The 27,460-nt window shown below is 37.0% G+C and overlaps 1 protein-coding gene across 7 annotated transcripts in view; it reads left to right on the top strand.

The window, feature by feature from the left end:
- The window catches only part of LOC150104805 (TBC domain-containing protein kinase-like protein), a 559,840-nt gene that overhangs the window by 343,164 nt on the left and 189,216 nt on the right, over positions 1–27,460 (top strand). For all 7 annotated transcript variants that reach the window (XM_090395364.1, XM_090395368.1, XM_090395367.1 and 4 more), the window contains exons 15-16: positions 11,164–11,226; positions 19,628–19,805. In XM_090395364.1, the coding sequence (XP_090251490.1) occupies positions 11,164–11,226; positions 19,628–19,805 (241 nt within the window). The remainder of the gene's footprint in view (positions 1–11,163; positions 11,227–19,627; positions 19,806–27,460) is intronic.

Raw genomic sequence — 27,460 nt, 5'->3', positions numbered from 1 at the left:
ATGTTATTCTATTATGGATAGTTAATAGATTGCTAAGGCAGGATCTCCCTTTAACAAAACCATGTTGGCCTCTATAGAGTATCATATCCTGATCCACCCATTCTTGAATTTTGTCTTTAACCAACTTTTCCAATACTTTTACCACTACTCCTGAGATGGTGATTGGTCTGTAATTCAATACTGCAGTTTTAGAGCCACCCTTATGCAAAGGAACCACTTTGCCTAACTTCCACTCCCTAGGGACCATACCAGAGTTCAAACTTAAATTAAATATCCAGGTAAGAGGGGTTGACAATTCATTTGCACATTCACGCAACACCCGAGCTGATATTCCATCTAAGCCTACCGCAGTGTTTGCATTTAAGTTTCGCAATATATTTAATACCTCTGATTCTTTAGCTTCAATTGTCACATTAGGTATTGCTATAGGTATAGAGATATCCTCACTTGGGTGATAGACTTTTGAGAAGTGATCACTCAGTAACTCGACTATTACATCTGATTTTGTCACCTCAATACCATCAACACCCACTAAGGTTATCCTTCCGAAGTCATTCTTCCTCTTACTTGCCACATAGCGGAAGAACTCTTTGGGATTACCCTTGATCTCTTTGGCTAAGGTCTTCTCATAATCTGATTTAGCTTTTCTTACTATGCTGGTAACCTTCCTAGCTTGAGCCTTGTACTGCTCATGGGTGTCCTGATCGCCCTTCTCCTTGTAAATTCTACATAACATTTTCTTTTTTTGTAGTTCAAGCTTGATACTACTGCTCATCCATCTAATGCCTGCCTTGTTTGACCTCCTGACCATGGGGACACAATCTGATATTGCTTTCCTCAGATACCCACTGATTTTATCCCAAGCACTGCTAACATCTTTCCCTTGCAATATGTTCTGCCATGGGATGGCTGCAAGCTCACTCCGAAGCTTGTTATAATTGCCTAACCTGTAGTTTCGTACATACCCCTTCTTAATAGAAAAATCCACAGATTTTGCAACCTCCCAAGTCAATACCACATGATCGCTTTCACCAACTGGAGGTAACGAGGTCACCTTACTTATGCATATAACCTCTGAACCAATAACCAGGTCCAACACTCTCACACCACGTGTCCCTTCAGTTACGTGCTGTTTCAAGTAATTATCTCGTAGCAGATGTATGAACTCCATTTCCTTTTTGCTACGTGATATTTCCTCCTTCCAATTGATATCACCATAATTAAAATCCCCCATAATAATCACTAAGCCTTCACTCATTGCACTAAGTTGCTGATGCATGAATTCAATATCTCCCCCTGTACTCCCTGGCCTATAGCAGCATCCAACTGTATATTTGGTTGCGTTGGTCACTATTTCGCACCAGACTGCCTCAAATGAACTCTCATTCACATGTCTATCATCATGATATACTACTTTCTTTGGCTGCAACACATCAGCTATCATCAACAGTACTCCTCCTCCTGTTCTATCTTCTCTATCCTCCCTGAAAATACTGTACCCATCACATTCAATTCCAGTGACCACATCTTCTGCTGACAGCCAAGTTTCACTAATGCCTACAACTTTTGGTGAGATTTCACTGACTAATGCCAAAAATTCTTCTCTCTTATTTCTAATGCTTCTAGCATTGGTATACAAAAATTGCAGATTCCCTCTAGATCTTGTACCGGCTTTAGAACTGATATATAAGTCACTAACTACCGTAGTCCTATGCCGATTTTTTTCCCCTCTCTTCTGCAATTTATTCTGCCTATAAGGATCAATAAATACACAATCAGTGCTAAAGTTTCTCTCTCTTACACTCAACCTTTTCAATATTAGTTTCCCTGCCCAATAACTTCAACCTGTTCAGAAAACAATAACTTCTTCAATCTCTTATGTCCTTCCATGTTAAGATGCAGTCCATCTCTGGCATACAACTGCCTTTTTCCTTCAAACACACTCCAAACATCAACAAACTCCAGACCTCTTTTTCTGCACATTCTTGCAATCATATCATTCATTATAATTGCTCGTCTACTTAACTCGTAATTGTCAAAACGAGGCAGCACACACACTATTCTCCCATTGACACTTTTCCTCTTCACAATATCTAATAATGTTCTTAAATCTTTTCCTACCCGATTTATACTACCTCTCAGGTCATTCGTACCCACCATAACTATCATCTTGTCTGTTTCATGCCCTCTCTTTATTGCTAAAGCCACTCTTTCTATTGTACCATCAGCCAAGCACTCCTCATGCATACCACTCTCCATACCCTTAATCATAGAATCACCATATATTTTACCACTATTAACTTCATTCAAGTTCACACTCATGGACTCATTCTCTACACTATTCAGCATGACTCTCCCAGCTTCATTACTCAACTCTCTATTACTTACCCCCCCACTCTCACTACATCTCATTTCTTCTTGGCCACTTGTGGTTTTATTATGTTGACTCCCAATCACTCCCATACTATTTATTACTGAATCATTCACCAAAGACTCACCCATATGTAATCCTGTTCTAGTTACTTCAGCTAAAGTTGATTCTTCTTCAGTTGATTCTTGCGTAGTTTCCTCTATAGTTGATACAGTTTGTTCATCACAAACGTCACCTTCAGCTTTTCTTTTATTAATTAGAAATTTATCCATTTTACGGGTAATTCAACACCAATTTGATAAATAAAACTGTGCAAATTTATTGTAAAGCTTTAACAGTAACTAAACATAAAATAAAAGCACCAGCTCTTCATTTATTCATGTTGCAGTTGGAATAAATATCAATAATAACATTTGTATGAATAAGTGGGGCGCTTTATTTTTATTGGTTGAACGATAATAAAACCGAGTGACTACTACGTGATAAAACCACAGGGATGAATTCGGCTGCATTTATTCTCCATTATTTATTGAAATATATTGATATGAGATATTCTTAAAGGTTAAAAATAATTAAAAGATAGTTTGTATATATAATTTTGAAAGTGAAATTTAAATTCTAGAACGTAAAACATCTTGCAATTACATTCTATTTAAAGTAAAGTATTTTTGGGACTTCTTAGTGCGACTCTGCACAATATAGCTTTTGTTTACATTCACTCACTCATACTTGAATGAACTATAGAAAAACCCCAACGAAAACAAAACTGATGGTGATGGTTGCATGCAAGTCGGTATAGACTCAGGGAGGGGGATTCCGAGCGGTTGACCAAATATCTTCTTTAATGCCGCTATCTAAAAGTTGTACCGGTACTTTGCGAAATGGATTCTGCTGTGGAAATTTTCAGCGATTATTCTGTTTAACGCTTTACATTCGCGCGACACACCTTCACACTGCAGCCGACACACTAAAATGTCGCAACACACAGTTTGGAAAGCTCTGATTTAGATACTTGTTAAATCTGAATGAAAGGTAATACATTATAAATTCTTTTTCATTCAAGATTTAACAGTTGCATGAGACTGCACCAAATTTGGGAGACTTACAGGAAGACCTTCAGCCCAACGGCCAAGAATACCTACATAGCCCACTGGGGGGGGGGGGCACCATCAGGACTTTTAGGAGAAACAATAGCTTCCTGCTTCGTCCTCATTTACTGTGTGTAGTGCCTGCGTGCACGTGTCTTTATTTTAAATTCCTGTGAAGATGGCAATGTGACGTTGCCGAAATATTGGAAATATAGATTAAAGTTTAATTTAATTTATATCCTTTGTACGTTGCAATTTCCTTAAGTTATTTAATAAGCATAACATTAAAACGCAATTAAATAAAAAATAATTTCAATGAAGTCCGCGGGCCACTAAGCTATACTGCGGTATTTAGAATTGTAAGATGCTTTCCAGATTCACAAGGAACGCTGTGCATTTGATACTTTACATAAAATCCTATAAAAATAAATATTAAATAGACATGCTTATTCAGCCATCTACCATTGCCAAGCAGTACTTAAGTACTAGTATTAACGTCACAGGTAGATGGCTGAAGCAGTAGCTCATTCGAGTGCGCTGTCTAGCGCCTTCCAGATACATCTTGAAGGTTCTCAATACCTCATTATTTTCATATAAATAAAAGAGGATCTTATCCTCAGTCAGTCATGAACAGTGTGATATTTGTGTATAAGCATATGCAGGTTTCTCGTGTCAGCCGTAGCCTATTGTGGTTTTATATTGCGAGACTTTTTTTTTCATTAGTGTGAGACATATTCAGTGGATAATAATCGTTGCACGGCCATTTTGGATCATTTTTTGGGTTCACCTTTGTCTACAAGTAAAAAGCATAAATCAAGTGATTCTTGTTGGGTTTTTAATGAAAAGTGGACCAATTTTTACTTTTTTGTGCCAATCGACGATAAGCCAGTGTGTTTAATTTGTCGTGAGTCAGTGTCAGTATCAAAAGAATACCATATAAAATGACACTATGAGACAAAGCATTTGTCCAATTTCAATCACCTTCAAGGGCGGCTTCATGTGGACAAAGTGATGAACCGTCTCCAAATTGATTTAAAATGCCAGCAGGGTACGTTTAAAAGGCAGAGGGAAGAGAGCGAAGCGTGTGTCAAAGTAAGTTATGTAATAGCTGAAAAAAATTGCTAAAAATCAAAAGCCTTCTAGGACGGTGAGTTTGTGAAAGAGTGTCTCATCGCTACTGGGGATATTCTGTGTCTAAATAATGAGGAAGTGTTTAAAAAACTGCATTTATCTGCTTATTCAGCAGATACATCTCGAAGGTTCTCAATACCTCATTATTTTCATATAAATAAAAGAGGATCTTATCCTCAGTCAGTCATGAACAGTGTGATATTTGTGTATAAGCATATGCAGGTTTCTCGTGTTAGCCATAGCCTATTGTGGTTTTATATTGCGAGACTTTTTTTTTCATTAGTGTGAGACATATTCAGTGGATAATAATCGTTGCACGGCCATTTTGGATCATTTTTTGGGTTCACCTTTGTCTACAAGTAAAAAGCATAAATCAAGTGATTCTTGTTGGGTTTTTAATGAAAAGTGGACCAATTTTTACTTTTTTGTGCCAATCGACGATAAGCCAGTGTGTTTAATTTGTCGTGAGTCAGTGTCAGTATCAAAAGAATACCATATAAAATGACACTATGAGACAAAGCATGTGTCCAATTTCAATCACCTTCAAGGGCGGCTTCATGTGGACAAAGTGATGAACCGTCTCCAAATTGATTTAAAATGCCAGCAGGGTATGTTTAAAAGGCAGAGGGAAGAGAGCGAAGCGTGTGTCAAAGTAAGTTATGTAATAGCTGAAAAAAATTGCTAAAAATCAAAAGCCTTCTAGGACGGTGAGTTTGTGAAAGAGTGTCTCATCGCTACTGGGGATATTCTGTGTCTAAATAATGAGGAAGTGTTTAAAAAACTGCATTTATCTGGAGTAACTGTAGCATGACGTGTCGAAGAACTTGCCAGTGACATTGAAGGAACTTTAAAAAAACGGTTGTCCGAATTTACATCATATTCACTTGCTTTAGATGAGAGCACAGATGTGAAGGATACAGCACTACTGGCTATCTTTGTCTGTGGCATTGATCAACAATTCAGTGTGACAGAAGAACTGCTAACGCTCATACCTATGAAGGGAACGATGAAAGGCACTGATATTCTTGAAGCTGCCAAGAAAACGCTCCAGCGTTTTGACCTCAGCTTAACTTTCATGACATTCTCAAATCCAATAGTTTTCATGCACAAATTCTCCTGGTAGATTAAACAGTGGTAATGGACAAAATCTTTTCCTTCTAGTTCCAGTTCTTTCTATAGCAGCACAACAAACCCTTCATTCTTTCCACCATAGTGTGGTAACTGATGGTGCCCAAGAACGAAGGGCTTTATTGCGCTGCTACGGAAAGAACTGGAACTTTTGTCCATTACCACTGTTTAATCTACCAGGAGAATTTGTGCATGAAAACTATTGGATTTGAGAATGTCATGAAAGTTATTATGACTGTCGTCAACATTATTATGGCAAGAGGATTAAATCATCGTCAATTCCAAGAGTTTTTGATCCGAGAGTGTGAAGCGGATCATGGCAATGTGGTTTATTACAGTGATGTGCAGTGGTTGAGCAGAGGGAAGGTTCTTAAAAGTCTTTGACTTAAGGAGCGAAATACAGCAGTTCATGCAACCGGGGAGGGGGGGGATTCGATTGCAGAATTTAATGATCCGAAATGAATGACAGACTTTGTCTTTGTGACCGACATCTCATTCCATATGAATGCCCTAAATACGCAGCTACAATCCAAAGATCAACTGGTGCATACTCTGTTTGATCACATCAAAGCTTTTGTGGCCAAGCTCAAACTTTAGGAGGCACAACTTGCAAAAAAATGACTTAACTCATTTTCAGCTTCTTGCTGAGTTCAACTGCTTCGTCTCTTGATGAATACAGTACAAAATTAGCCGTGTTGAGAAGTGAGTTTGAAGAGAGATTTAGTGATTTTCGTAACTAACAGTCTTCTTTAGATTTATTTTCAGTGCCATTCAGTGTCAATGCTGCCGAAATGCCAGGCTCAGTACAAATGGAGCTGCTTGAACTCCAAAACACTCTTCTTTGACAGAAAAAATTATTCAATGTGCCCTTACTTACATTTTACAAAGACTACATTTCTGAGGATGCATTCCCTAATCTTAACTGGCATGCTTTGAAGATGTGCGCTTTGTTAGGAAGCAGATACTTATGTGAGCTGTTCTTCTCCAGAATGAAGCATGTGAAGTCCAAGACAAGAATTCAGATTACTGACCAACATCTCAAGAATACTCTGCACATAGTGACTTCCAACATTGATGCCACCATCAACAAGCTGGTCAAGGAAAAATATTGCCAAGTTGCCCATTGACATTGTAAAAAATGAATGTTTTCTTCATTAAATTATCTTTTTTCAAGTATTGATTATATTTACTTATCATGAACCCGACTCCTACCTATGCTCTTAAAACTGAGTTTGTTTATTTTTATAGGATATGTAAAGTATCAAATGCACAGCATTCCTTGTGAATCTGGAAAGCATCTTACAATTCTAAATACCGCAGTATAGCTTAGTGGCCCACAGGCTTCATTGAAATTTTTAATGCAGCCTGCACTGTCCGAAAGGTTGAAGACTCCTGATATAGAGTGGTGTGGACAAATATCAGAATGGGAACTGGACAATGAGACCTATTTGTGCTTATGGTTTCACAGAAGGTTTTACTAAGGTAGAAGTGGAGGAATTTTTTTAGGATTTAGAGAAAGCAGCTGACACAAGGAAAAAAAAGAAGCTTGTTCCTTGTTGGAGATCTAAATAGCAGAGTAGGAAATGATTATCAGACGTATAGGAAAATTTGGAGAAAAGAGCCAAGCTAATAATAATGGCAAATACCTGTTGGATTTCTGTTTAGTTCATGGACTGGTTATTACTAACACAATGTTCCAACATAAAATGTGCACAAATTCAGATGAAAGGAGATGCAAGGAATAAGAAAAGTCTCATTTACTATGTTATTATTGAAAGTGATGTTTTCTCACTGGTGCATTACACTGGAGTGTACAGAGGATTTCAAATTTCAAGTGATCATCATTTAGACTTGAGCAGGATAAAATTGAATTTCACATTGAAAAGAAAAATATGTAAGATAGTTTTAAAGCAAATAAAAGTTGAGCAGCTCTCTGATGTGAACTGTAGGCTCATAAATATTATTGAAGAAAAAATAAAGAGCTTCAGTACAGGAATCAAACCTTGGAGATTCAGTGGCAAGCCCTGAAGAAAACATTGATTGATTCAGCCAGAGAGAGAGAGAGAGAGAGAGAGAGAGAGAGAGAGAGAGACATTTGTTGAGATTGTCTGCAAAGGATAGAAACATGAGAACTCCATGGTGGACACAGGAAGTTAAAGAGACAGTGAAGAAAAAGAAGAAAGCATATCAAAAGCTTCTGGCAAATAAGTTAGCTTGTGCTCTTACAGAATACAGAGACAAATGTAAGAAAACTAAACACTGTGCAAAGCTAGCTAAACAAAAATGAATATCAGGAAGGTGGCAAAATATTCTGGAGGCTGTTGCAAAAGCTCAGAAATGGAGGAAAGAGTGCTGTAAAAGGAATTAGAGATAATAAAGGTGACATGAAAACTGGAGATAAAAATATCCTTGATATATATGGAATGGAGTAGTTACTTTGAAAAATTGCTAAATGAAACATGCAGCGACAGCACAGTGGTAAAAAAATGCTCACCAGGCATGCAGTCAGGAATGCATATCCATATTTGAAGTAGAAAAAGAAGCCATCAAAAAGTCTGAAAGGATGCTGAAGTATGAGGTATAAAAATTTTGCAGTGGCTGCACTTCATAGTTCAGAAGGCTGGGTCAGAGAGTTGAATTCTGGATGATTGGAGCAGAGCTCTCATAGTACCATGTATAGAAAAGGGAAATAAAACTATATATATATATATATATATATATATATATATGAGCATTGCAGAGGTATTTTTCTACTGAGTGTTCCTGGTAAGATTTATGCAAGTATATACTTGAGAAACTGTTGAGAAGGGTTGTGGAAGAGAAGCTTGGTGAAGATGCTGGATTAAGCCGAATAGTGGCTGTCAGGATCATATTTTCACTTTACGACAAATAGTTGACAAATCGTGGGAATATAACTAAGATCTGTATTTAAGTTTTGTAGGCCTGCAAAAGACTTATGACAAAGTGCTAAGAGAAACGCTATTCAAAATGCTACAGTTATATGATGTCAATGGGGAATTATATCAAGCATTACTTAGTCTTTATTTGAGTTGTAAGTCAGCAGTTAGAATTGAAAGAAGTACAAGAAGATAGATGTTAAATCTGGTGTCAGACAAGGATATAAATTATCCCTTCTGTTACACTACATAAAATACGCTATATGAAAACTGTTACAACTCCAGAACGAACCTCCCTGATGAAAAAGTAATTTTTAACCTTTCAGATGATATATTGACACAACCAGAAACCGATATAAGCACTGGTTATCCCAATCTATAAAAAAGTAAATAAAGACTTGCAATAACTATAGGGGAATTAGTCTGCTAAATACAGTAATATTAAAAGAGAAGCTCAACAGTATTGTAGAGGACAAACTACGAGAAGAACAAAACAGTTTCCGAAAAGGAAACCGTTTTGTTCTTCTAGTGACCTTTATTGATTATGAAAAAGCCTTTGACGAAATTAGTAGACAAAAATTGTTTAAAATATTAACTGATTTAACATTTTGAGATATCATTTAATGATTTTAATGATCTCTGTAAATCATCTTCTGATGTATCTAATACTATTTGATCATCTGCAAATAGTAGTGTATCTATCTTCATTTGTGGGGTTATTTGTATACCAAATGGGTTATACTGTTTCCAGATTGTTATAATTTTATTATAACAATCTGGAAACAGATTGTTATAATCTGCCAACTACGAGTATACTCGTAGTTGGTATATGAGCCTCACAAGCGAACTACGAATATACTCGTATCAATTACTGACCTCCTATGCCAAGCACGAGTTAAGCCGTAGTATAATCATGTTAATTTGGACCCTTGGCTTGTGAATAAAGCAGAGAGCATGTCTGGGGGCCCTGGTAGAAGGAAAATAATTTCAGCAAAAGTATAGTATATTATGAGAGGTATTGTTGCATAAACTGTGTATTATGCAAATAAAACACTTTTTTTGTAGTTTTTTTTTTTCAACATATACATATATTTATATACTATATATAATCATCAGAGTCGTCTGTAGGATTATGATCATCTTTGGAATCGGAACCAAATAATTCATTCCATTGGCCATGATGTAATTGAAGGTTTTTATTTAGATAATTTTAAATAATTGTAAAACTAGACGCAGTAAACCTTACTGCGCTGAATGCTGAATGTCACTGATTCTGAACTCAAGTTATACAGTTGTCAGCGCATGTAAGACATAGGTGGAGATGATGCGAGTTAGTCGTGGTTGGCGTATGAAACAAAATTCTGTCTGATAAGCTAGCTACGAGATAAGTTGTACTGACCTTATGGAAGTGAAAGTGCTTGGCGTGCAGTAACAAAACAAACTATGCCTGAGGAGCATGGCAGCGAACGTGTTAAATATACCAAACCAACTTTTACAATCCATTCAAGAAATATATACAGGAAATGAAATAGCAGTTAAATTAGAGCACTTCTCACTGTCACCTCTGCTTTTCAATATATATATAAATAAAATTATAACAATCTGGAAACAGTATAACCCATTTGGTATACAAATAACCCCACAAATGAAAATAGATACACTACTATTTGCAGATGATCAAATAGTATTAGATACATCAGAAGATGATTTACAAAGATCATTAAAATCATTAAATGATATCTCAAAAATAATGGCATTCAAAAGAGAAAACCCGATAAGAAGTAAAATAGTGATAGATAATAAAATATTATAACAAGTAAATACTTTCAAATACTTGGGATGTGATTTATCATAAGGAAGATAAAGATTTATCAAAAAAGAAGAAAATATTTATCATACAAAGAAGAAAAAGACATACACTAAAATATCAAACTCTGTCAAAGTAAATGGCATAATAAATAATATATTTAAGCCATCCCTAGTACAAAAACACACTTGAATCAAACTATATAATGTCTTGTCAAAACCAACTCTACTATACGGAAGCGAAACATGGACCATAAAAAGGAAAGATAAAAAACGAATTCAAACAGCAGAAATGAAATTTCTCAGAAAACCAGCTGGATATACCAAGCGGGACCATAAAACAAATGAAGAAATTTTACAACCCCTGAAAACCAATTAATTACTACATAAGACAGTATGAAGAAAAATGGATTAGAACATTTGAATCGAATGGACAACAGCAGACTACCAAAAATATTATACAAATATAAAATAAGTGGAAAAAGAAGAATCGGAAGACCAAGAAAGAGATGGCATGAGACTGGAACAGGCCATCTGGCCTAAAATCCATGTTAGGAAAATAAGTTTTTGTTTTATTACATTGTGTGTGTGTGTGTGTGTTACCTTCCCAGCCAGTTTGTATATTTTGATATAAACATATTTATTGCTTTTATTTTTAAGAAAGATATTTAATATATTACTTTTCATTCAACCATTGTTTCATTTTGATTAATAAGCATATTTAATAGTTTTATTTTTTAAGGGAGATATACAATCACAGTATGATGCAATTGATAAGGAAACACCTACTGCAACAGATAGGCAGGTGAGTGTTTTAACCGTCATCAAAAATGTATGTTATTTGAAAGAATGAACTGTGACATTTAGATAAATCCTAGCAATGTGAATTTTCAATTTTATAGTAATATAGTAAGAATTTGCTATTCATGATCAGATTCCTGTTTGCACTTTCTCCTGATCAAAATATTTGCTCTCACTGAATTACTGAACTGATTTTTATTGCAATAAAAGTTTTTATCCTTCCACTTAAAATCCTGTCAACTGTCCAAGCCTTGATCCTTGATTATGCCAAGGCATTCCAGAGGAAAGAGTGATATATCACAAGTGGCTTGAGACAAAAAGATGAAGTAATCACTTAAGCTAAAATGTACACAACTCACATGTCAAAGGTAATTATATATTTAACACGTTTGCTGCAACTACGAGTATACTCGTAGTTGGTATATGAGCTACACAAGCCAGCTACGAGTATACTTGTATGATGCTTACCTGCGGCAACGAGATTACCATACTGACCTTGAAGAAGTGAAAATGCTTGGCTTGTGGAGCTAGCAGCAAAACTGTGTATACTCACAGATAGTATATGCTCTACACAAGCTAACTACGAGTATACTCGTATGATGCTTACCGCCAGCAACGAGATTACCGTACTGACCTTGAAGAAGTTAAATTGCTCGGCGTACGGAAACAGACTATGCCGAAGTAGCGTGGCAGCGAACGTGTTAATTAGTTTGAGCTCATTATTTTCCTTGTGCCAATAAACTACAAATCAATCAGTCAACCAGTCTCATTTATTTCATTTTTTTTTTTTATGTTCTCCTGAACCTGATAGGGGTAACACTGTGCATGCACATATACCACACAGTGATTTCTGCATTGTTCAGTAACTGATTTTCAGAGCTGTCTAATGCAGTGTTTCTCTACCAGAGGTGTCTTGGTAAAAATATTGGTTGTGATGGTTTGTCTTTTCATTTGTTCTGATGGACTACTGAAGGGCTGTTGATGCACAATATATAGCTTCTTGTCAAGTCATCCCCACCTTCCATTGGTATAGCCTGTTTCCACAAACAGAGCTATAGTGTATAGCGCCACAAAGACATATCTTCCCTAGTTGGAGGAAATGCCAGTTTAACCTCTAGGTGGTAGCTGTCTTTCATCACCTGCTGAAATATCACCACCTTGCTTATTAGAGACCTGAAGTGGCTGCAGCCATGTTTGGTCGCTAGAGCAAGGGTTCTGGTTTCTGTCCCCTTCCCCACATGCAGTGAAAGTGATACTCTCAAAGACATACCAATCTCATTGTAGGGGGCCCAGACCCTTCCCCATTCAAGGGTACAGCAGTAAAATGGTTCCTCAGGCCGACCACTTGCGAGTACGTGGGACCAAATCAGGTAGTAACGAACCTGGAGGCTTCCTAATCAGCTAGCAAAAAATCCTGCAGCCACATACTTTGCCAGTTTACGACTGGTAGGAGACCAAATACTGTGGCTGCAAGGGGAACTATCAAGGCCATGTATGGACAGGAGACCAACAGTCTAAGTATCCCAATAGTGAGATCATCCTTCTTGGATAGTGTGTTTGCAAGTCTGTCACCTCTCACTGCATGCTCCATTTCCTTTTTATCTCTTCCTCATCAAACACAATGAATCACAACTGAAAGAACTGCATTTTTACTGCGGATCTCAAAAAGTCTCCCACACAAAATAGTTTAAAAAAAAAAACCATAAAAAACATCAAAAATCCTTCCAGAAAATTATAAAAGACAACAGAAATCCAACCAAAGAACCTATCAACACTAATTCTTACCAAAAAAAAAAAAAAAGTTTCCACATCCACTTCACCAACATTCATTTCCTAAACAGCAATATAAACGGTGTGTGCCACCACCTAAAGACATCTAAAACTATTGCTTTCAGAACCCCAACTGACATCCTCGTCGTCCACTGTACAGCTGCCCATACTACATATTACACAGCTCTTTCCTCCAGAAGAGGCAGAAATATTCATGGTCAGTGGCACTTGTACATTCATGAGAACTAACATACCATGCAGGAGACTACAAATCTTTGAATCCCCCACTGTTTGATCTACTTTGGCTCAACATTTCTCTACCAACTTAATCTGCGATTTTCTTATGCTATCTTTATCGCTCTCTAAACTCTGTCAACCACTCTTACTTCTTCAACTTTCTTTCTCTAAAGCTCGACTTCTTACAGTCTAAGTACCCCACTAGTGAGATCATCCTTCTTGAGGGGGACTGCAATATCCACAACTCATATTGACTCCTCTTCTACAGTTTTGCTGATCAAGCAGACATGGATGCTGAGGCATTCATCATCAGCAATAACCTATCTCAGATCATCAAACTTCCCACCAGAGTACCAGACAACCCCCTCCAATTTGCAACACACTTGACTTCTTTCTAACAAACTCCCCCCTGAAGGTATACTGTGGTTGTCGGTTCTCCTCTTGGAAACTTGGACCACAAACTCATCCAAGTCTCTTTTGCTGCAGAACAACCTACACCCACCAGTTCACAGTTTGTGTCCTTTGGCACTACAAGGGTGCCAATTAGGACAACCTCTGTGGCTTCCATTTTTCCTTCCCTTGGTTCGACGACTGCTTCAGTTCTTCTGATCCAAACACCTGCTCAGACCGAATAACAGAAATCATCCTCACAGGAATGAAGGCTTTCATCCCCTATTCGACTCCAAATTCTCAGCCATGCCTTGGTTCTCAAAAAAGTGTGCCAATGCTGTAAAAGAAAAAAAAAACCTCTGCTTACTACAATTGTCTCAAGACCAAAACTCCAGCTGCCCTCTCTACTTATACTGTAGCCTGCAACAGTAGCAAGTAGCAAAAGAATCATCACCAAGTTCAAGTCAGACTTTGAAAGGGCCAAATGCTGCAAACTGGTCTCCTTCCCAAATGGCAGCAACTTCTTCTGGTCCATTGCCAAGGCCACTGGGGGCAACTTCTGCCTGTCCAGGTTTCCATCACTCTCCACAAAGTCCCCACCCCCACAAAGAATGGCTCCCTTCATGTCTCCCATGGTCTTTCGACAAAACGAAATATGAAGAATCCCGAATAACCTGAACACAAACAAGGCATATGGTCCTGATGGTATCATTAACAAATTGTGCCTCAGAATTAACACCTATTCTGTATCGTCTTTTCAATATATCCTGTTCAAACTGGTATCTACCTGACAACATGGAAACAAGTCCACATTCAGCTTATCCCAAAGAAAGGTGATAAAAGTCATCCATTGAACTGCTGTCCAATTGCTCTCGTTTCTGTTCTCTCAAATATTATGGAGAAGGTCATCAACGACCAACTCATGAACCACCTAGAGACATACTAACTAATCAGTGACGTAGTATGGATTACGCCACTCGCAGTCTACAGCTGATCTCTTTTCTTTCACTACCCACCTATGAACCCAGGCAATGGAGAAACTCATATGGTTGCCTTCAACATCTCAAAGGAATTTGATCGGGTTTGGCAGAGGGGCCTACTCACCAAACTGCCGTCCTTTGGTCTGACTTCCTCACTCTGCAGCTTTCTCACTGGTCGCTCACTATGTGTCATGGAGGGTGGCTTACACTCCTCAGATTTCTCAAAAATGCAGGAGTACCCCAGGGTTCTGTTCTTTCACCCACTCTCTTCCTCTTGTATATAAATGACCTGAACAGTACACTCCATTTCTCCTTTTCATTCAACAAATCTGTTAGTGCTCAAGTATTAGAATCTTCAACACAACCAGGGACCTGAACTCAGATCTCCTAGGCATATCCCAACGTGGCAAGGACAACCTTGCAAACTTCAATTCCACCAAAACTCAGTTCTTTCTGATCTCTCACAAGAAATAGCTTGCACCCCCCCCCCCCCAACAAATCCCAGCTGTTGAAAATCATTGGCATTCCAGTGTAGTGATATAAAGGAGCTGCATTATCCTGATTAAGTACATTCTTCCTACCTCTCCTGGCCATGGATGGGTTAGAATGCTTTTTACTATTTATAACTTTACAACAAACCTCCATGGAATCCCCATACTCATTGTAGAAATCCTACCCAGCTAGCAATATAAGAAACATATTGGAGTGATAGTCTTTGATTAAATCAGTGAAAAGCAACTATATGAAATACCAAATTAAAGAAACCTTAAACTTACATACTCCTAGCATTTGGAACACATTCTAGTAATGAATTCCACTTTTTTAATTATTATTATTTGATTTCATTTTTAACCTAGATAACTATGTTGTAACAAACTTCCCCTTGCTTGGAAAGGGGGAAGTTTGTTTTTCATCCCACAAAACTGAGAAATGGTTCTGAAGAGTATACGCAGTTGAACAGACATAATACACCAGTCTCATAGCCTTTGTTGCTTTGGCTGTAGTTCCATATAATCCAGCCATAATTTGTAGAGGATATGACTTCAGTCTGTCTTCATAGCTGACATTACATGATTCTGAAATCATTTTTTATTACCTGCCTTTATGCTGTTCCTAAGGTATTTTTATTCCATGCAGTCTTGCTCATGAAATCTGAGTATAGTAATCCAGATGTGATTTCATTAGGATATTATTCAATGGACTCACCACTGCTACTTTATCTCTGCTGGTGAATATTTCTAGTATTGCAGAAATTCTTTGGGTTATCTCATATATGAGTAACTCATTCTGAATTTCAAATTGGTGAGGTAGAGAAAGAGTTAATCACAACAACGTGTTTACAAAAAACATTTACTTTCACTTGCTATATACAGGGTGTTCGGGATAAATTTGACAGTTTCGTAAGGAAAAAGAAAATCTTCTTTGTATCTATTAAATTTAATGAATTGACAAAAAAACATTACAGGCAGAGTTAATTACAATACTATCAACAAGATTTACTCAAAATAACCACCATTAGCATCGATCACAGCTTCAATTCTGCTTCGGAACCTCGAACAAGCTGATGCTACAGTCTCCCTGGGAAGGGCCGCAAAAACTGTTTTAATTTTATCCATTAACTGGGCTTTTGTATTACTGGAAGTGCGATTGGTGTCTTTTTCAACTGCGCCCCATACAAAATAATCCATGGGGTTAAGGTCTGGGGAGTTTGGAGGCCAAACATTTGGACTGGTGAAGTCGTAGAAATTTTCAGACAACCATTTTTGACTTTTCCCAGAGGTGTGGCAAGGGGCCGAATCCTGCTGCCATACATACGGCCTACCATTGGCTACCCTTGTTATCCAGGGCTTGACTACAGTTAGCAACTCCACGAACGAAGCCCGAATTCCAATGCCAGGGTTCTTCAACACCTGTTCCTGCAGATTTGCGAGGAATTCTGCTGTACGAACGCAATCAGATCGTCTGCTAGGGATCTTTCTTCTTGCTACATCCTCGTAGTCACCATTGCAAGTCTCTAGTTCATGCCTGATTGTTTTTACTGTATTCAGGGAGCATTGGGCAGCAGTCGTAATATCCTTATTTTGATGGCGGGCACGAATCATCATGATACAAGTTATTCTCTTCCATGATTCAGGTGGGTTCCAGCTATCCATCCTTTCTGACATCTTGTATATGAATGAAGAAGGGTCCAAACTTTTAAATGAAGAGAAGTGTGTGTTAATACATGTAACTTACGGAAAAATATAATTAATTATAAATATGTCAAATTTATCCCGAACACCCTGTATATATACTTTTGCTTTCAGTTTCTAATAAAAAGCTGTTGTTTTCTTGAATTATTTATAATTACTACCTTTCAATTAATTAGAGATTTCTAACCCATTTTGCTTTAAAAATTTATATTTCTAATCCATTTTTGGCACCTTCGCTTTAAAATTTTCACTAAACCAATGATGGCTTCTAAAGATTAAAAAAAAAAATTGTCAATAATTTTAAAGGCTATTGGAAGGATAAATTATAATTAATGAATGGTGAGAGTACCCAGATATCTAGTAATTTAGTTTTTTGTCAACAGAAAGCTGAACTGCCATTAAAAAAAGAAAAAAAAAGTTAAATCTGCAGTGTGCAGTAACTGTGTGCTTGTGTGTGTGTGTGTGTGTGTGTGCACGTGCGTGCGTGCTAAACAAAATAACTACAAATGAAAATTATTTGGCTCAGAGGTCAATATTTATCCTTTTTCCTTATTAATTAAATATTTTGCAAATTTGTGTAATGTAAGACTTATAATGCAAACTTTTTGCATCTCAAAGATGATAATCCATCTGTGCTTCCTTTCTAAAGTATTTAAAATGGATAATTTGACAAAAAAAAACTCTTTACATATTGCACCCTGATTTAAAAAAAGAAAAAAAAATCAAAAATTGCTAATTCCTAGTTATTCCACTTAAAAGCATACCACAAGGATACACTAAGCTAGATTAATACACAAGTTATTTCCAATAATCAACATTGGAAAGTAAATGTTGGCATTTTCTCCTAAAGCTGAAATGGCCACATATTCCAGAAGTGGCATTTAAATGAATTTCCACATATGATGCTGTGTGTGTGTGTGTGTGTGTGTGTGAGTGAGTGAGTGAGAGAGAATAAATAAATAACACATTTAGAGTTGCAGAACTTTTCCAAAACAAGCATACATTTAGTAACAACTTTCCATGAAAAATGGAAGGGCTTTCATGCTTCTACAATTTTGGTGGTTATGTTTAAATTCTTGAGAGTTCCAGTACAAAGATCACTTGATAATGAGATGAAATAAATGTCATATCAAAAATCTTTTAGTAAATATTTCCCTGCAAAAGTTTCACACTGTTGGTAAACCAGTATAAATGATCTCCCCTAAATACAGTATAAGTAACTTGTTAAACCTATCATATGTTCCTAAAATGGCTGCATTTCACAATGATTTAATGTATTTATTTATTTTTTATAATGACCTTGCACATGAAAGTTCACAAGACTTATAATGCAACTTCTCTAGCCTGCTAGTTCTTACATGTTTAGAAGAAAGTAGAGGAATGGTAATGGCCATTTCAGCAGAGCTATGCCAATGAAAAGCATAATGCAAAACAGAGGTACCTATGTGAGACATGACTGAAGGGAGTCTCTGAGGGGGGGGGGGATTATCTATTAAGCAGCTTGCCCTCTTCTGTTTACAGAACTGAATTTTAATAGCTTTAAAATTCACGAAGTTGCCTTCATCCCCACTTAACAAATGAGGAGATCAGTATTTAAGTCATTGGTTATGGAAGATCTTGAGGCTTCAGTCATTTGTATACTACAAAGTTTCTTGAAGGAAGAAGAGGAATGAAGAGCACTTTCATCAGCAAAACTATGAATAGAATTTGAAATCAGAGAGAGGAGGAAGAGTGGTGGATGATAGAGACTATAGAATCTTGAGGTACTCCACATTGATACAGGATGCAGTTAGCACTAAAAATATAAACTGAATATTATGGTAAGTTTTTTTCATTTTGTTAAATTAAATTGTATTTTCCAAGAAAGTATATTCTTGTTTAATTGTTTACCATGTGTAAGGAAATAAAGTTTGCACTTGAAGTATCTTCACAATTAGGCTACTTGTATATAAAAATGTTGACTTCACATCAATTGCCTCGGTATCCAAAATGCAAAGCGCACTTCATTTCAGATGTATATATTGATGTGCATTGTGGGAAGTGGCACTAGCCAGACCAGTTCTGACCTTTACTGAGGTATCATCAGCGGGAGCCAGGTCCAGAAAGATACTTTATGCTATTAAACCTTTAGCCAAACCTAGGGCACCTCAGAAAAAAAATTCATGTTCTAAAAAAAAAAGTATGACATACAGACCTCCTTCCAGCTATACCAAAAATTAGCTACCTTTATCTGCTCACTAGAAGATCCTCTCCATCATTGAGAAGGAAGAACAGCTAATATCCATTTGGAGGAACACAAAGTATGTTTATTACCTGCACTACAGTTGTTCTGGAATAGTAGACAATATCATGGATCCAGTAGAACAATCCCTCTCTATTATACAAAAACATATATAAATCTGATGGACTTTCTAGAATTTGCTACAGCATTATAACATTTTCCAACTCTTAACAAATTTGACTGCCTCACTTTACCAGAAATCTAGGATCTGATTGTGAGATTTTTCAGCAACCTTTCACCACCACACTCATAGAGGGCACCAGTTAGGACTGTGCACCTCTCACATTCAATCTGTGTTTGTATTCCTGCTAATGTATCTGTGTACATGTGCTTAATGCATTTCTTTATGCTTAAGAAGATGCCTTGGCAAAATTATTGGTATACTAATTTAGTAGCTAAATAAATTTAGTTGATAATTACTGTTTCTAGACATGTGTTTTTTTCTCCTAAACATCAACATAAGAGAAGTAGCATAATGATTTTTGAAATTTTCTGTTTAGCAGTACACAAATGAGAAATGTTCAGCATCTGTTTTTAAATATTTGTTTTTCATAGATTGAAGTTGACATTCCTCGATGTCATCAATATGATGAACTGCTGTCTTCTCCTACTGGCCATACAAAATTTAAGAGACTTCTGAAGGCATGGGTAGTAAGTCATCCTCAGTATGTGTACTGGCAAGGATTAGATTCTCTGTGTGCTCCATTTTTGTATTTAAATTTTAATGATGAAGGTAATTATTTATTATATGAAAATATCACCTTTCATTGAAAATATCATAGTTTTTTTATATAGTTTCTTCATTTTGTTCCTCATTATTATTACCAGAGACACTTCCAGGAAGTCAAAGACCCATCGAAAGAGGTCACATATCTCACACCAGCTACCATATCTTTTCTTAAATTCATTTACACTGTCTGTGCATATCACCTCTAAAGGCAAACCATTCCAGTCATGAACTGCTCTGTGGCTCTCACCCATTTCTTGACTGCATTCATTCTCAACTTTCATTCTTATCCTCTCCCCACCTTCCATAAAATTGAAAAAAATTCCACCTATTATACTGTATGATCTTTTTCAGACATTTGTAGGTCTCTGTCATATCACTCCCTCTTTCTCCTGTTTGCTATGGTTTGTAGTCCACAAATTCTCATCTGTTCTCATAATGTACTTTGAAACGAGGGAGAACAAATCTGTACACTAATTGTCCAGGTGAGATTGTATCAAGGCTTTGTAAAAGGAAAAGTGATTTCCTTATCTTTACATATCAATGTTCATTTTATTATTGCATTTATGCTCTGAGTTGTATTTGCACTCTTTGATGTGTGACCCTTAAACTTCAACTTTATAAGCATTCAAAATTGTCTACAAGGAATAAAATTTTGAAAGAGATGTTCTCCTTACAATAGCCTTTTATCTCTGATACAAAGCAACTGTCAAACCATTTTTCAATAAGTGCTACAGTTATCCATGTTATCCATGCTGTCGCATTAGGCCTCCATTGCCCTGACAGCATAGTTTTAACATAGTTTTTCAAAGTGCTGAGGTTTTCTGAATAGTAAATTAACATAGACTTTAGCTTTAAGGTACCAGAATCATTGGCACCCAACAGAAAGGTTAGACTCTTTAACTGGCTTGAAGCCTAGCATGGTTTTCTTCTCTTTTACATTGAATATTCTTGATGGCATCTTCTTCCAGTACAGCCCTGTTTCATTTACATTAAAAATTTGATCTTTTGTATAGCCATCATCAATGATTTTTGCTAAGTTCCCTGTGGAAAGTTTTCTGCAGCAATAGTACCTGCAGAAGCTGCCTCTCCTTGCACTTTGATGTTATGCAAGTTTGACCTCTTCTTGAACCTATCAAACCATCCATGGCTTGCTCCAATTTAGCATGTTTCATTTTTCACTTCCTCATTTTTCTTAGTCTTCATGTTAATGAAAAGGCTTCGGACTTTTCATTAACATGAAGACTAAGAAAAACTCTTAATAGCCTGGTTTAAGGAAACATATTGATCATCTATCCAGACTGTTAAGAGTTTCTCCATATCAGCAACAAGGCTTTCTCTTTTCCTAATTATAATAGCATTCACTAACGTAGCACTTTTAACTTCACCAAGAATTTGTTTATTTTTATTCATTGTTAACAGTAGTGCAAGGGAAGCCTAGTCTTTGGCCTATCTTACATTGCCATACACCTTCATCACTAAGTTTGATCGTTTTAATCTTTGAATCTAGTGTAATAACTTTGACTTTTCTTTTCACTTTTATCTGCCATTATATTAAGTTTAATCACAAAAATGTCTGTGTGGTTAGTCTAGTGGCTGTGTGCTTCGCAACCATATGCCTGAGGAAAGAGTGTCCTAGGTTTGATTCCAGTCAGTGACGTGAGGAGCTGAAGGATCTTCCTCAGCCATAACCAAGTTAGACGGTCTTGGGCGTGGACAGCAGGGTTTTTTCCCCAGTTTATCCTGGGGGTTTTCATCCCACAAAGCAGGCAAACTGGCCTTGAGAACTCAACACTACAGGACATAGGATACACCGGGGTGTAAGGCTGACCACCTTATCCTGCGAACGGTTTGAGGTCTGATGATTAATTAACCTTTGACACTGCAAGGTAAAAGAGGGTAAAAGGAAGATGAGATGAGATCACCAAAAAATAGTAAAATAAAAGTTAAAACTGTTTAATATTCATACAGTCACAGAGCACAACAACAACACAAAAGATGCGTGATATGAGTTGTGTCTGACAGTGACACCTTTGGCATGTCACTAAGGAGCCATAACTTCAGAGTAAGTGGCACTTCAAAAATGTCTGTGTGTGAAGCATTGTAAATTGAAGTGCCATTAAGTTTGGTATGCCTGTATTAACATTGAAATAATAATCATTTTCCCCAAATTCCAGCCTATTCAAATCATTATGAAAGTACTGCAATTTACATTCCTGATTATCCTGCCTATCCTTGCATCATAAGCAGCAAGTATCTGTACGTTTTTTCCTGTCAAATCCATCCTAATGACAACAGTTGGGCCAATCTCTGAGGTACACCACTGGTCACTTTAAATTTTTCAGCCACAATTTCCATACACCACTTTTTAGTCCGTCAGTTATCAAGATATTCTTATCCAAGCTAGTAGTTTATGATCCTCCATAATCCAACTTATATAACATGTTTCAGTGATATCACCTCTCCTCTTGTCTACCCAGTGCTGCAAGTCACATTTACTTAATTTCTCTTACCAACAATCCAGAGTTCAAAGTGAGTTAACTATTTGCCTCTACACTCCCTCCAGTGTTTCCTTATCACCAAATGTGGTTTAATTAGATCTTTATATAGTGGAACTATCACCTCCTTATCCCTGCTTGTCAGAGTTCTTCACATCATTCAAAGTTCTTCACATTCAAAGCACTACCCTATTCAAATCCTTTTGCAACATCATGTCAGGACTTCCTAACATTGCTTTTAATAATTTAGCATCATCAGCAAACATCTGAATGTCTCCTCTCAAACCTTTTGATATATATATATTAAATGCTGGGCTGGTTTGCAGAGTAGTAAGTGTTTCTGCTCTCTAATCAACAGGCTGCACATTCAAATCTCCCCATGGGCAAGGATGTTTCTTATTATCTTTAGGTGGTAGATAATTTCATTGTCCAGTGCAAGACCCACCACCTTGCTTATTGGAGTCCCAGAGTGGCTTGAAAAGTTCTATGTTTGGTCTTTGGAAAAGGGTTTCCAGACTGTATAAAAAATAAATAAAAATACAAAACTATAAACATTAACAAAAAATAGAAAAAAAATCCTTAGGCCACTTGGTACTCATTTCATTGGCAGGATTTATATAAAAAGTGGTCCCAGAACAGTACTCCACTCATCACTGTCCATTTTGGGACACTACACCCCTGCACACAACCAGCTGACTCCTATTACTTGATGATCTCTATAACTACTCATGCTACCAATTGTCTAACCATCCTCCATTATATTCGGTTTCAACAGTAGAGTGTCATATGGTACTCAATCAAATGCTTTAACAAAATGCAGATAAATTACAGTATAAGCATCTCCTCTGTCTAATGCACTAGTTATAAGTCATCCTGTTATAAAATGTAAGTTATTGAAGTAAGCCCTCCCTTAACAAATTCATGTTGCTCTTCTTAAAGATTTCCATTCTCATCAATCCAGGGGGGGGGGTGTATTCTGTTTTTAACCAACCTCTCTAACACCTTCATGACTTCACTGGATATACACACTGGCCTGTAGTTGGACACAATTGCCTTGGATTCTCTTTATCTTTCAACTGTTTTGGGACTGTTCCTGTTGTTAGAACTCTTGGTGAACAACCAAGTCAAGGCACTGCCAACTTTTTTTTTTTTGCATGTTCCCTTAATATCCAATCATCCATTCTAATCAGATTGAATTCCCTAATTAAGAGTTTTTAGGCAGATAATGCAGCTGGCTTGCCACTCCCCTGCTGCATTCTGTAAAGGTAAGTATGTCTGAAGATCTGTGTGTATGGATCTGGTTTACCTGTTTTGAACAATGAAAAATCTGAGTTTCCAGGAGAGAAAACGACCAAACCTCCATGTGAAACTTGAACTCACCATTTGATTGAAAAGATCTGATAAAGGTTCCTCACATCATTTACAAAGGGCTTGTCTGTATCAACTGAGCTATGGAAGAGGAGGCTCATTCCCTTAATATATGAGGTGATATTCCATCCAGTTCCGCAGCCTTATTAACATGAAAGTTACATAATATTCTAAACACTTTCTGTTCTTGAAATGTGGTTTTTGTTCCTCCTCTCTATTGTTATTCAGCCCTAATCCTAACTCTACCCCTAAATGAAATGCCTTACAGAATATTCATTGAGCATTTCCACTACCTCTTCAACAGCTGCAATCCATGTTCTGTCTCCAGCAACTAAAGTCAGTCTTCCATATTTTCATTTCTTCTACTAGTGACATACTGTATAATTCTGTAAGATTTTGCCTTCCTACTTCAACCAGTCTCCTTTTCATATATCTATTTCTCTTTCCACACTATACTCATCATCTCCCTAGCCTGTACCTTATACTCCTCTTGATATCGAGAGTACCGTGTTCTTGATATCTCTTTCATAACATCCTCTTTCTGAGAAACTCCTGCATAACCTCTTCATTCTCCTCTTCATCCTTCAGGCTCTTCTTCAGAATTCTCACCTCATTTATGAAGCGATAAAATCTTGCTTTCCTTCCACTTCTTTGGAACTTGAACCAATGTAAGTCTCATATTAAAAAAATATTCCAAGAAAGATGTCAACTCTCTGACACACTCCTTAAAATATGTGGTGATATATCATGAAGTCCTTCAGCCTTATTAATATCAAGTTTGCTTAATTTCCCATATACCTCTTCCTTACTCACAATTAGTCTCTCCTCCTCATCATCTGCTGCTCTCAAACTTTCCATAATGTCACATTTGCAAGGATGAAAGACATTTAGGAACTGCTCATTAAATATCTCAACTATATTCTCTGCAAGAGTTGTCCTTATACCATATTCTTCAATCATTGCCATCCAACATAATCATTCTTTTTTTTTTTTATTATTGCTGGGCTATATCTTGATAGAACTCCCTAAGATTTTTTGGCTTCATTAGCTGACTGCTGCTCATGTTGAACTTTTGCTAACCTTAACAACTGAGTCACTCTTCTTGTTTGTTCTTTGTATTCCTCATGGAATTGATTATTACCATTCCTCTTATGTTATCTCCATAATGCCTCTTTTCTCTGTATTGCATGCTTAATCTTTTCATTCATCCATTTCACACACACACACACACACACACACACACCTTATTTAATTTTCTGACCTTTGGAATACATTTAGATATTGCTTCTATGCGATAGTGCTTGAATATCACCCAAATGGCATTGATCTCCTTTTCACTCAACTCCTCATTCTTTGCTATAGCTGCAAGCTGTCTCCTGAGCTTCTCATAATTACCATCCTTGTAGTTCCACATATACCCTTTCCTTACGGAAGTCCTCACATTGTTGGCAACCACCCTGGTAATCACTTCATGGTCACTCTTACCAACTGGATGGAGGATTGACACCTTATTTATAATGACATCCTCTGTATGACACCTTATTTATAATGACATCCTCAGGCAGTATGTACCCTCTGTTACATACTGCCTGAGGTAGTTGTCCTACAAACAAGAAAGTCATTTTCTTTACTTCCAGTTGCTATCTTGTCATCTCAATCTATTTTGTCATAATTAAAATCACCTGTAATGATTACCCTTGCTTATATGTTTCCTGGTCATCATCAGTAGCCCTCCACCTCCCTTTTTACCCTTTCTGTCTTCACAAAATACATCATATCCTTCCATCTTTGTTCCTGTCAAGATGTCATCCTCATCAAACCATGTCTCACTTATTCCAAGCAATTTTTGGGTAAACAAACTCGATCACTGCAGTCATTTGATTTCCCTTTTTTCTGCTACTTTTAGCATTTGTATACAAACATAATAGCTCATTCCTGGATCTATAACAAGTTTCACTGATATCACTTATGAGATGTACTTCTCCATACTTTCCTCAAGCCATTTCTTTTTCTCCTTATTCATCCCAGAACCTTCTTCAAATCCAACTGTTTTCCCTACATCCCAGGTCATCCCCTTCCCTTTTTTTTATTACACATTCTCTTGTAGCATCAACCTTTTTCATGCTGTGTTCTCCTGTCCACCCTAAGTCTTCCTGTTACCCTTGCACACTTGTTCTCTCATTCTCTACATTCACGGTATGGTGTCTACTTCTTCATTCATAAGCACCACTTCAATCTCTCCTTTCTTACTCTTTGTCTCTTTCACATTACTTCTTACTTGCTGAGATTCATTCTCTGTACTCTCTCTTTATTCTCTCTTCCAGCAGCAATCTCTTTGAATTACTTGCAAGAAACTAGTGAAATGCAGTCCATCATTCTTACACAGTTCAATTCTTCCTTCAAACTCATTCCACACATTAACAAATTGCACTCCTTTCTCTTAACATATCATTCATAATGTAAATGATATAGTGGAATTATTTAACGAACATTTCATCAGTGTAGATCATAGTGGTGTGAATGATGCTGTGCAACATGTAGAAGGGAGGCAAGAATTAGGAGAATTAAAGGTACGGAGGTGTATCAAGTGTTGCTTTGGTTAGATGTTAATAAAGCTGTGGGAATTGATGAGATATCACCACATATTTTTAAAGAATGTTCAAAAGAGTTAGCCATGCCCTTGTCCTGGATAATTATTGAAAGTCTTGCAGTAGGGAAGGTTCCTAAGGAATGGAAAGAAGGCAAAGTAATATCTCTCCACAAGCATGGTTCGAGAATAGAAGTTTCCAATTATAAACCAGTCTGTACATCTGCATTTGTGATCAGTTTTGGAAAAATTGCTTAGGAATAGAATGTGGAGTGGTTTGATGAACATAAAATTCTCTATGATGGTCAGCATGGGTTTGTTCAAGGGTAGGTCTTGTTTTAGCAATCTGATTATGTTTTATGATAAGGTGACGAATGTGTTGAATAAGGGAGAATCATATACAGTGATATTCTTGGATTTTGCAAAAGCATTTGATAGATTACCTCGTGATAAGTTGGTGTACAAGCTGCAGAGGATAGGAATAGATAATATATTGGTTAGATGGATCAGAGATTGGCTCTTTGAGTGATATCAGCAGGTTATGTATGATGGAGCCATGTTTCAGAACAGGAAGGTAACCAGTGGTGTGTGCCTCAGAATTCTGTTCTTGGGCCCTATTGTTTAACTTATGTGGATTGACTGGAGATCTTCAAAAGTTTGCCAATGATGCAAAGTTAGGAAAATTATTAGGAGGAGTGCTGATATTAATTCTCTCTCCAGTTAGGTTTGAATAGAATTTTATCTTGGACAAATGAGTGGGGGTTGCAGTTTTAATGTCAATAAATGCAAGGTATTATTACACTTTGAGATACAGAGACATAAGGCTGCATACTGTATTTCAAGAAATGGATGAGCCTCAGGATCTTGGAGTGATAGTGGACAGTGAACTGAAGTTCTGAAGGCACATTATACATATTGCAAAGACTGCACATTGTATTGCTGCTATGATAAAAAAGTACATTGACATGTGATGAGGAGGTGGTGGTGGTGGTGCATCTATATAAGGCATTAGCAGACCACATATGGACTATTGTGCTCAGATTTGGTCACCTAGTTTTCATCGTGATGTGGAAACACTATAGAGTGTCAAAAGACGAATAACCAAAGTGACATCAGAACTCCGGAATGTTGGTTATGAAGAGTAATTGTGAGAATGTGGATTACAGAGCTTGGTAGATAGGAGGAAAAGAGGAAATCTGATAGTGACC

The sequence above is a fragment of the Typopeltis vanoorti genome, chromosome 7, assembly GCF_054136105.1.
Source record: "Typopeltis vanoorti isolate ZY-2024b chromosome 7, IOZ_Tvanoo_1.0, whole genome shotgun sequence".
Lineage (NCBI taxonomy): Eukaryota > Metazoa > Arthropoda > Arachnida > Uropygi > Thelyphonidae > Typopeltis > Typopeltis vanoorti.
This window is presented reverse-complemented; position numbering and strand designations above follow the sequence as displayed.